Source organism: Scardinius erythrophthalmus, assembly GCF_964197995.2.
Source record: "Scardinius erythrophthalmus genome assembly, chromosome: 8".
NCBI classification, from domain to species: domain Eukaryota; kingdom Metazoa; phylum Chordata; class Actinopteri; order Cypriniformes; family Leuciscidae; genus Scardinius; species Scardinius erythrophthalmus.
Genome location: NC_138228.1, coordinates 46404252 through 46416527, shown reverse-complemented (window position 1 = coordinate 46416527; position 12276 = coordinate 46404252). Strand labels below are relative to the sequence as shown.

Sequence of the window (12276 nt, the reverse complement as noted above, 5' to 3'; positions counted from 1 at the left end):
TTATTTAATTAAAATTATATTATCTGCAAGTACAGTTTTTTTTTATATATATATATACTTTTAATACTACTATTTTGAAGTACACTTCAAGTGCAGATTCGGTACAATTAAGCACACTTGTTTTTTCACAAGGGATCATTACAGATTTCATCCTCAAAGTTGTTCCATTCATAAAATGAGTGTTTCTTACTTCGTTCCAGATGTGAACGAGTGTGAAAATGAGCTTCAGTGCCCAGGAAAAGAGTGTGTGAACTCGGTCGGTTCCTTCAAGTGTGTCTCCTGTCAGACGGGCTTTGAGCTTCTTGACGGACACTGCCAAGGTATCACTTCATGTGGATCTCCACAGATAACATTGATTTAATTAGCTTACAAAAATGAAAAATAAAGGGGAAGTGTTTTTTTTTTTAAGTCTCCATGCAATTATGAGTCACAATTATCAATCAATCAACTTTTATTTCTATAGCACATTTAAAAAATTTCACAAGCTGACCAAACTGCTTTGCACTACCAAAATGGCCAAACAGACTTATTGTGAGATATAGAGTCACAATTACCTCTTTATGTTTTATTGCCAATGCTACAATTGTCTATGTCATAATCATTCATTTCTTAACAAACATGTATCCATTACATCAATGAGCTCATTGATTCTGCCTTAAATTATTACATTGTTTAAAATGAAAAAAAAAAATGTGCTAACTGTAAAGCTGCTTTGAAACGATGTGTATTGTGAAAAGCGATATAGACATAAATGTGAATTGAACTGAATTGAATTGAATTCTGAGGTGGAAACGGCCCTCTCTCCAAAAGTCAAGTCACATTTATTTGTATCGCGCTTTTCACAATACAGAATAGATTATTTTAAAGCAGCTTTACAGAATATGCATGTTTGAATGTTACAGTGTGATAATGTCTTAAAGTTTAAATGTTCTATGTTCTATAAATGTTCTATAAATGTTCTATAAATGTCAAAAATGTTCTAATTGGCTGAATGACTCCCTTTACACTTTTTATTTGTATTGTCACTGAGTCTAGTTCTGTCACAGATCTCAGTTCAATCATATGCTGTATGTCACTTAGTAGGGGCATTTTATGTGTTTGTTAAAATATGTATTCTGTACCATTTCTTGTATGATGGTTAAGATTTTAATCGGGTTATTATCGGTACTCAAAACTAAAACCAAAAAAAAAAAAAATCATTACTTGAAATAAAATTAAATGTATATATAAAAATATTTTAGCTAGTTGTCAACATTTTAACTAAAAACTTTAACTAAAATTTAAATGACAACCGAAAATATAAAAATGAAATCTAATGCAAAATATTAACAAACACTATAATATGGTGCGTTCAAGTTCTCCTGGGAAATTCGTTTTTACGACTTGGAATTTTACAATACTATCGTTTTTTTGTACATGCAACTAATGTTAATAATAATAATCTAATTAATTTCAACAAATGCACCATCAATACAGACGCTGCATTCATTGCATGCTTCATGTTTTCTTATTGACACATGTGCATAAAACCATCTTTCTGACTTGATCACACCACTAGACGTCAGATTAGACCGCATATTGAATTTAACGTGGATGAAAATAAGGCCAGTTCAAGACCAAGAAAGATAACTATAACAATATTGCCCACACCAGCGGATGATATCGTTCTGTTAAATAAAAAAAAAAAAAAAAAAAATTAACTTCTGTTAAAGTTTTTCTTCACTGAAAGTTTTCTCAGAAAGACAATCAAATTGTTGTTAAACTCCGGTACTGTATTTCTATCCCTCAAAGTCTCGTTTTCATTCCTGTCAAACATTAAATATGTGTTAGTGCTACTAATGTTACTAAGATAAGTCTGATTTGAATGCCTATTTTAATACATTTGTGTGTGTTCAGACACAGATGAATGTAGTCTCAACCCGACGCGCTGCACTAATGGCGAGTGTAGAAACACTCCCGGCAGCTTCAGATGTGTGTGTGCCGTGGGCTTCCAGCTACAGGACAGCGCTTGCACAGGTACGAGAACACACAGGGCTGTCATTTCATCCTTTTACTGCACTTCATCCAGTAGCATTTACATAAGCTCTACATGTCTTCCTTCATTAGACATTGACGAGTGTCTGGACGCGCTGCAGTGTCCCGGCCAGCAGTGCCTGAACTCTCCGGGCTCGTATAAGTGTGTTCCCTGCAGAGACGGGCACAGCATGCAGAACGGACGCTGCACAGGTTAGACGAGCTTAACCTCCAACCACAGGCGTTTCCGACATCTGACTCGCCATGTCGGGTTTAATCTTCATTAATACTTGTTGTGCATACTTTCAAGTAGGCTTGCAGTTCCCTGAGTGCAAACAGCTGCTTCTCACTACACAAGTCAAGTCAAGTCAGCTTCATTTATACAGCGCTTTTAACAATACAGATTGTTTCAAAGCAGCTTTACAGTGATAATAGGAAATTACAGTAACAGAGATTGTTTTGGCTTTACAGCAGCTCTAGAATAGTTATTTTCCGGCTAAAGTTAGTTTTGATTGATTCACTTCTGTTGCAAAGATCATTAGTTATTAACCTGGGGTCGCTAACACGACACCGTTCTAACAGAAAACCCTTAATGCGCTCCGGCCGTTCATATGCACAAAATAGTGCCTGGTGGCTCGAGAAAGCAAACCATGAAATAGGATCCAAGGTACAAGCCTTGAAAAAATTATAATACAGAATTTTTTTATCACTTCCGCATAGCCACGCGAACTGGAATTATCCTGACAACGTTTTATATGTACTGAGGTAAAGGGAAGGGAAGGAAGCCTTCACAGGGGAGAGACTAGTGGACACTTCAGGACTGCGTTGTCGTCATGTTCAGGCGCAGGTCCTTCATCAGATCTGGATATGGCCTGGATCCGGCAGACTGCGGTAAACCTCGGGATAAACAAAGACTAATATTAGCGTAGACGCCATTCTTCTTATGATGTAACGAGTACATCAGGATTTATGGGAAGTGTTCCCGGTTCCGGCTGACCTGATCTATGCAGCCTAACATTGAATTATAGAAGTCTATAATGTGTTATGTGTATGCTAGGTCAAAGAGATGTGTCTTTAATCTTGCTTTGAACTGACAGAGTGTGTCTGCTTCCCGGACAGTGTTAGGAAGATTGTTCCAAAGTTTTGGTGCTAAATAGGAAAAGGATTGTGGTAGATTTTTCCCTAAACCTAACTATCTGGGGCGTCTCCAAATCGACACCAATATATTGGGGCGTCTTCTAATCGACACACAATTCCTTTATACTCTAGCTCTTGCGTCTTCAGTCGACAACTGGCCGAGTTTTACTCTAACTAACTTGCTTCCCTAAACTATCTTACTTCCTGCGCAGGAATAATCGACAAACAGACTCAAGCAAATGTCCTTTAAATGCTTTAATCACGGCCAGGAGATCTTCCCGAGCAGTTCTCAGGGAATCTCTCCCAAGAAGCAAGTCCGGAGGATCTCAGACAAATTCCATTGAGAATCCCACCAGAAAACACAGATACAACAGTTTTTTTAGAATCGAGAAAACAAATAAGACTAACATGTCACCTTCAATATGATTGGTTCAATTGGTTCAAAAGCCCCAACCTTTTCTCTCTGTCACTGGCACAAGCTAACTCTGATTTTGTGATTACTTTGAGAACTAGTCATTTGTCTAGTTTCACTTCCCCTTTCTGTTATTTATACACACACATACTCAAAGTCACAAGTTTTCCCCAAAGAGTTTGGACACATTAAAAGCATATGAATGTTATTCCTGCAAGAAAAACAAATGTTAGTTGATTGATTAAAGTTGATTAATTAAAATCCATCACAGGATCTACCGCCAGCAGTCGATTTTGATATTCTAGGTATTATCAACTGGCCGGAATTTTGAGATCGCAATAGACGTGACGGACTATAATGCGTTAAGAGCTCGCTCAAGTACTGCGGAGATAAACCATTTAGTGCTTTGTAAGTAATCAGCAATATTTTAAAATGTATATGATGTTTAATAGGCAGCCAATGCAGTGTTGACAGAACCAGGCTAATATGGTCATACTTCCTGGTTCTGGTAAGAACTCGAGATGCTGCGTTTTGAACTAGCTTTAGTTTGTTTCTTAAGTTGTTTAACAAGTAAAGGATGCCGTGCAGAAAGTTGGCTTTGGCAAATAACGGCATCATGTGTGTGAGAGCTTCATTCCTCCTTCATGGTCTATCTCTCTCTTCCTTCATCTCTCTCTGCGGTGTGAGAGGAGGCATGTGGCCTACAGATGGCAGGACTCAGATCTCAGCCACGTGTTCTGGCACAATTATCTACATCCGCCTCGATTGTGTGTTTGAATCATGTGGAGAGAGAGATAAAAAGTGGCCAGGTCGAGGGAGGGTTGATTCAACACATCTGTCTCTCAAAACCCTCCACCTTCAAAACTATATTTATAATATTATATAGATACAAATTATATATAGACTAGAGCACACTAGCATAGAAAAATGAAATATTAGTAATTAAGTAAAACAATAAAAAAATGTCAATACAATTTATAAATATATTTTCAATAAATAAAATATGTTAATTAATAATTTAAACATGAAATGTTTCAGTAAATAAATAAATAATAAAACATGATAAATATCCTGTTTTGACATTTACAGTATTTATAAAATTTCATTTGATTTGACATTCATTTTTATTGACAGATTTCATCATTTATTTATTTTTAAACATTTATTTCTGGTTACTGACATTGCATGATTTTTTTAAAAACATATATGTATTTTTTTATTGACACATTTCATGATTTTTTTTTTTTTTTTACATATTTATTTTATTGACACATTTCATGATTTATTTAAAACATTTTTTTTATTGGCATTTAAATATTTATTTATTTTTAAACATACTGTATATTTATTTATTTTATTGACATTTCATGATTTATTAATTTTTTAAACATTTATTTTATTCACACATTTAATCATTTATTAATTTTTTAAACATATTTATTCATTTTATTGACACCTTTCATGATTTATTTATTTTTTAAAACATTTATTTTATTGACACATTTCATGATTTATGAGATGATAGTAGAGAGATGGGTTAAAATGGTCATTAAAACAAAATTATGACTATAATCTTGCAAAAAGCTTGATTGACATTAAAAAGGGACTGCAAGGAAGAAGAAAGTATGATTTGATGATATGATGCTTAGCGTGGCAGACTCAAACACATTAATACAGGCACAGCTTTTATGATTCTGCATTGTCACAAGCTGTGTGTTTCCCCTTCAGACATTGATGAGTGTGCGAGTCCTCGCATGTGTGGGCCGGAGAGTGTGTGTGTGAACACGGACGGCTCGTATCGCTGCGACTGCTTGCCGGGGTACAGGACAGCTGGTCCACGGCGCCAGTGTCGAGGTCAGACACGATTCAAAGAAAACACTACGTTCAATTCTCATTCAATTCAAAGAAAAAAAACACACACTTTCATGCTCTCTCTCTCTGCTTAGAATATGCTTTTCTCAAATATGAGTTTGTTTTTAACTCATTTCTCCCACTATGGCACGCTGTCATCCGCTGGCTCAGACATTAACGAGTGTCTGGAAGGAGACTTCTGCTTCCCGAGCGGAGAGTGTGTGAACACAGACGGCTCGTTTAGGTGTGTTTGTGCGCGCGGCTACAAGAGTGCCGTTAACGGGACGTCCTGCCAAGGTATGACACCAGTCCTCATATATATATATAACCAACATCAAGCTGCCATTTTACATATAACGTGTCGGGAAATATAAAAGCCATAGCGTGACGAATGTTTTTCTTCCCGACCTTGGATTTGGATTGTTTTTCTGAATTCTTCAGTTGTCATTAGGGAGTTGTTTTAAAAGAAAATCTCTAAAGTGTGAAAAGTTACTTAACTCTTGGATGAATTGATTCTCATAACTGCATTACTCAAAAGCCTGAAGTAAACATTTCTCCTTTCGACACGTCCACCACACGCTCTATTAGATAAAATCAAGATGCAGGATAATTACTCAGCATGTGATAGAGGAAAACATCTGCTCTCCGACTCAAATCCTGTAGTCAACCTGATTATATATCAGTTATTGTATGTATTGAATCATTGAAATGTATATTGTAAGTGCGTATAGTTTTAATTGGCCCTATTATGTTATTTTAAAGGTCCATAATTTTGTTTCCCAAACAGATTTATGTGCATCCAACGTCAAAAACACTTTAATTTCCTCATAAGATGCATCACAGCATCAGCTGTTTTCTCTCAGTGTCTGAAACGGTTCGATCAAGGATTCAGTCTCTCTAAACCCCGCCTCTCTGAGAGCTGCTCTGCTCTGATTGGTCAGATGGTCCAGTCTGCTGTGATTGGTCAGAAAGCAAACGCTCATTAGCATATCTGAATCTCAGCTCTTGATCACAGTCATACGAACAGTAACGATGGCGTGGGTTTTACCGTATCATCTCAGAAAACAGCGTCTTCTGGACATGAACAACACGAACCAAACTCTTCCAGTCTCAGATAAACTAGTGTTTGAGGGCGGAGCTAAGAGATGCTGCTCAGCCAATCAAGATCATATATGGCTGGCATTATGCAAATTAGTTACAAACCTACACAGGTTCAGTGGGAAGAGAGACTGGAGTCACTGACGACTCGTTTCAGGCAGTTCAGAATCTTTGCAGAGCTTTACATTCACAAACAGCTTTTTTACACACTGAATCTCAGCACATTGACAGGAGTACTGATGTTTTGAGCCTGAGCATTACTGATGACGATGATGTCATGCTGGTGTGTGTGCATGTGTGTGTCCAGATGTGGACGAGTGCAGTCAAGAGGGAGTTTGCCAGGACGGCCGCTGCGCCAACACTGAGGGATCGTTCCTGTGCCACTGCCAGACCGGCTTCACCACCAACCCAGAGAGAACCGCCTGCCTGGGTAAAACACACACACACACACACACACACACACACACACCGACACACACACCACCAACCCAGAGAGAACCGCCTGCCTGGGTAAAACACACACACACACACACACACACACACACACACCGACACACACACCACCAACCCAGAGAGAACCGCCTGCCTGGGTAAAACACATACACACACACACACACACACACACACACACCACCAACCCAGAGAGAACCGCCTGCCTGGGTAAAACACACACACACACACACACACACACACACACACACACACACACACACACACACACACACACACACACACACACACACCACCAACCCAGAGAGAACCGCCTGCCTGGGTAAAACACATACACACACACACACACACACACACACCACCAACCCAGAGAGAACCGCCTGCCTGGGTAAAACACACACACACACACACACACACACACACACACACACACACACACACACGCATCACCGACCCAGAGAGAACCGCCTGCCTGGGTAAAACACACACACACACACACACACACACACACACACACACACACACATGTGCCCATACATACACACACACACACACACACATTAAATTAAATTATTGAGATGGTCATATACAATACTAGAATTTATAACTCACCATTGCGAGTTTATATCTTGCAATTCTTAGGAAAAAGTCACAAATTACCTTTTAGATTTTTTTATTCAGTGGCGGAAACAAGCGTCCATAGACATTCATTACAGAGAAAGACATTGAAAAGTGTTTATGATGACACTTTACAATAAGGTTCATTAGTTAACATTAATGTATTAACTAACATGAACTAACAATGAGCAATACATTTGTTACAGTATTTATTAATATTTGTTAATGTAAGTTAATAAAAATACAGCTGTTTATTGTTAGTTGGCTTTTTCATATCTAAGCCATGAAAGAATAAAGGCTTTTTGTATTTTTCTAAAAACTAATTACTCGAGTGCCTTGGATTGTTTTTTCTTATAAGTGAAACCATCCCTACACCCAAAGAGCTCGAGATACTGAAGTTACACCCCGTGAAGCACTTCTTGCATTTATTGTATTTATTAATTGTTTTTAGATCGTTTAAAGCTTTATTTGTGGATAAAATGTGAGGTTAACAGGAAAAGCACCCATACGGAGAGCACAAAAAAGGCGAAGGGCTGACTCTGTCACAAGCGAGGACATCACGCATGGACGAGTGTGTGTGTGTGTGTGTAGGGCAGATCTCAGCTGAAGCGTTTCCTCCTGCAGATGTGAACGAGTGTATGGACTCAGAGAGGGGTGTGTGTGGATCTCAGCGCTGCGAGAACACCATCGGCTCTTTCCACTGTGTGGCGTCCTGCGACCCTGGATACCACATCACTGCCACAGGAGAGTGTGTGGGTGAGTCTGACACAGATCACACACACTTAAAGGGATAGTTCACACAAAAATGAAAATTAGCCCATGATTTACTCACCTCAATCATCCTAGGTGTATATGACATTCTTCTTTCAGCCGAATACAATCAGAGTTATATTGAAAAATGTCCTGGCTCTTCCAAGCTTTATAATGGCAGTGAATGATGGTTTATGTTTTGAAGTCCATAAAAGTGCATCTATCCATCATAAGAGTGCATCTATCCATCATAAAAGTGCATCTATCCATCATAAGAGTGCATCTATCCATCATAAAAGTGCATCTACCCATCATAAAAGTGCATCTATCCATCATAAGAGTGCATCTATCCATCATAAAAGTGCATCTACCCATCATAAAAGTGCATCTATCCATCATAAAAGTGCATCTATCCATCATAAGAGTGCATCTATCCGTCATAAAAGTGCATCTATCCATCATAAAAGTGCATCTATCCGTCATAAGAGTGCATCTATCCATCATAAAAGTGCATCTACCCATCATAAAAGTGCATCTATCCATCATAAGAGTGCATCTATCCATCATAAAAGTGCATCTATCCATCATAAGAGTGCATCTATCCATCATAAAAGTGCATCTACCCATCATAAAAGTGCATCTATCCATCATAAAAGTGCATCTATCCATCATAAGAGTGCATCTATCCGTCATAAAAGTGCATCTATCCATCATAAGAGTGCATCTATCCGTCATAAAAGTGCATCTATCCATCATAAAAGTGCATCTATCCTGCAAGTGTAGATGTAAGTGCACTTTTATCATGAATAGATGCACTTTTATCATGAATAGATGCACTTTTATGATGGACAGATGCACTTTTATGATGGATCGATGCACTCTTATGATGGATAGATGCACTTTTATGATGGATAGATGCACTTTTATGATGGATAGATGCACTTTTATGATGGACAGATGCACTTGTATGATGGATAGATGCACTTTTATGATGGACAGATGCACTTTTATGATGGATCGATGCACTCTTATGATGGATAGATGCACTTTTATGATGGATAGATGCACTTTTACTAGATGCACTTTTATGATGGATGGATGCACTTTTATGATGGATAGATGCACTTTTATGATGAATAGATGCACTTTTATGATGGATAGATGCACTTTTATGATGGATAGATGCACTTTTATGATGGATAGATGCACTTTTACTAGATGCACTTTTATGATGGATGGATGCACTTTTATGATGGATAGATGCACTTTTATGATGAATAGATGCACTTTTATGATGGATGGATGCACTTTTATGATGAATAGATGCACTTTTATGATGGATAGATGCACTTTTATCATGGATTGATGCACTTTTATGATGAATAGATGCACTTTTATGATGGATAGATGCACTTTTATGATGGATAGATGCACTTTTATGATGGATGGATGCACTTTTATGATGGATAGATGCACTTTTATGATGGATCGATGCACTCTTATGATGGATAGATGCACTTTTATGATGGACAGATGCACTTTTATGATGGATAGATGCACTTTTATGATGGATCGATGCACTTTTATGATGGATAGATGCACTTTTATGGACTTCAATTCAATTCAATTCAATTCAAATTTATTTGTATAGCACTTTTCACAATACATATTGTTTCAAAGCAGCTTTACAGAAAGTGCATTTCAGAAATGTACATAGAAAAATACAGTTAGTTAAACATGCATTAATTTAGGGCATAAATGTACATAGAAAAATACATAGAAATGTACATAGAAAAATACAGTTAGTTAAACATGCATTAATTTAGGGCATAAACATATCGCCAGCGTCGAGTCGTCTCTTATCAGGCGTCGAGTCGTCTCTTCACATGCTTCTAGTCGTCTCTGCACGGGTGTTGGGGCATCTGTAGTTTCCATGGGAGCCTGGATACAAACTTGAGCTGACAATCTGTATTTACCTCAGGACTAGCATCCCGAGATAACAACAGAAAAACAGATGGGAAATAATTAGCGTAGCTGCTGTTCATAACAATAATGCATTCAATCTGATTCAACTGTAGTATAAAAGGTAAGTATTATGTGAATGCTTGGCTAAAGAAATGCGTCTTTAATCTAGTCTTAAACTGGGACAGCGAGTCTGAGCCTCGAACAATATCAGGAAGGCCATTCCACAGTTTAGGAGCTAAATGTGAAAAATCCCTACATCCTTTAGTGGACTTAGATATCCTAGGAATGACCAGAAGCCTCGAATTTAGTGATCTTAAAGAGCGCGATGGATTGTAGGGCGATAGAAGATCCGTTAAATACCCAGGAGCTAAACCATTTAGGGCTTTATAGGTCAGTAGTAATACTTTGTAATTGATACAGAACTTTATAGGTAACCAATGTAGTGATGATAGAATTGGTGTTATGATCATATTTTCTTGATCTAGTAAGAACTCTAGCGGCGGCATTTTGGACTAACTGTAGCTTGTTTAATGAGGATGCAGGACAACCAGCTAATAACGCATTACAGTAATCTAGTCTCGAGGTCATGAATGCATGAACTAACTTTTCTGCATCAGAAACTGATAGCATATTACGTAGCTTAGCAATGTTTCTAAGGTGGAAAAAGGCTGTTCTTGTAACATATGAAATATGATTTTCGAAAGACAAGTTGCGGTCTAATATAACACCCAGGTCTTTTACTGTAGTGGATAAAGTAAAACTAAAGATAAAGTAAGACTTCAAAACATAAACAACCATTCACTGCCATTATAAATCTTGGAAGAGCCAGGACATTTTTCAATATAACTCTGATTGTATTCGTCTGAATTCGTCATATACACCTAGGATGGCTTCAGCGTGAGTAAATCATGGGCTAATTTTAATTTTTGGGTGAACTATCCCTTTAACGAGACCCAGCAGTGAGTGACAGTGAGTTTCTCTCGCAGACATCAACGAGTGCACCAATGAGACGGTGTGTGGACTCCACGCTTTCTGCCAGAATCTGATCGGCACATATCAGTGTCTGTGTGACCAGGGCTACGAGTCCACCGGCGATGGACAGATGTGTGTGGGTGAGTTCAGCACAGAAGAGCTCTTTATTATGGAAATAATATACTTAACTGGGAGACAATTCATTTCATGTTATTTACATGTTATTAAGTTCAAATTGTAGTTTCAGTTTATATTAAATGCAATTAGTTGAACTTATTAGTGACTTAAGTTGGACTTCAGTACATCTATATATATATAATTTAATAATTAAAGTGTGTAATAATTATTGTCTTTGAAAAATGGTTAAAGTGCACCGGCGAAAACTGACAAGCATTTATGATGAACTAAAATAGACTTTAATGCCATTTCTATTGTCATGTATTTAAATATATTTGTAATTACTAGTGCTGTCAAATCGATTAATCACATCTAACATAAAAGTTTGTTTCTATAGTATGTATTATATTCATACATATACATATATATTTGTGTACACACATATATATTATATAAACACAAACTTGTATGTTAGATGCGATTAATCGATTTGACATCACTAGTAATTGGACATTTGTAATAAAAAAGTTGCCATTTAGAACATTTTAAATATATTAATTTTAAATGTGATATCAAATAACACACTGCAGTTCAAATTATAATCAAGTACTTCACATGTGCTTTAGTATGTGAGTCAACACATCAACATAAGTGTACTTCTTTAAAGCACAACGTTAGATTATTAAGACTTAATGATTTAAAATGTACTTTAAAAGTAAAAGTTTTAATTTGGCCTTACAAAGTGCACTTAAGTGTGTTAAGAAACATTCATAAAAATACACTTAATTGTACTTAACGAGAGTACATTAATATCATAATATCAGTTACAGTACCTGTACGATACATTCAGTACAGTTAAGCGCACTTCTTGTTCGTGTTTTTACACTCCGCGT

General features: G+C 37.2%; 1 protein-coding gene across 4 annotated transcripts in view; it reads left to right on the top strand.

The window, feature by feature from the left end:
- ltbp4 (latent transforming growth factor beta binding protein 4) overlaps window positions 1–12276 on the top strand; it is a 78815-nt gene that overhangs the window by 40817 nt on the left and 25722 nt on the right. For all 4 annotated transcript variants that reach the window (XM_081372479.1, XM_081372478.1, XM_081372477.1 and 1 more), the window contains 8 exons: window positions 201–320; window positions 1897–2016; window positions 2107–2226; window positions 5291–5416; window positions 5585–5710; window positions 6819–6941; window positions 8204–8335; window positions 11281–11406. In XM_081372479.1, coding sequence (XP_081228605.1) covers window positions 201–320; window positions 1897–2016; window positions 2107–2226; window positions 5291–5416; window positions 5585–5710; window positions 6819–6941; window positions 8204–8335; window positions 11281–11406 — 993 coding nt within the window. The remainder of the gene's footprint in view (window positions 1–200; window positions 321–1896; window positions 2017–2106; window positions 2227–5290; window positions 5417–5584; window positions 5711–6818; window positions 6942–8203; window positions 8336–11280; window positions 11407–12276) is intronic.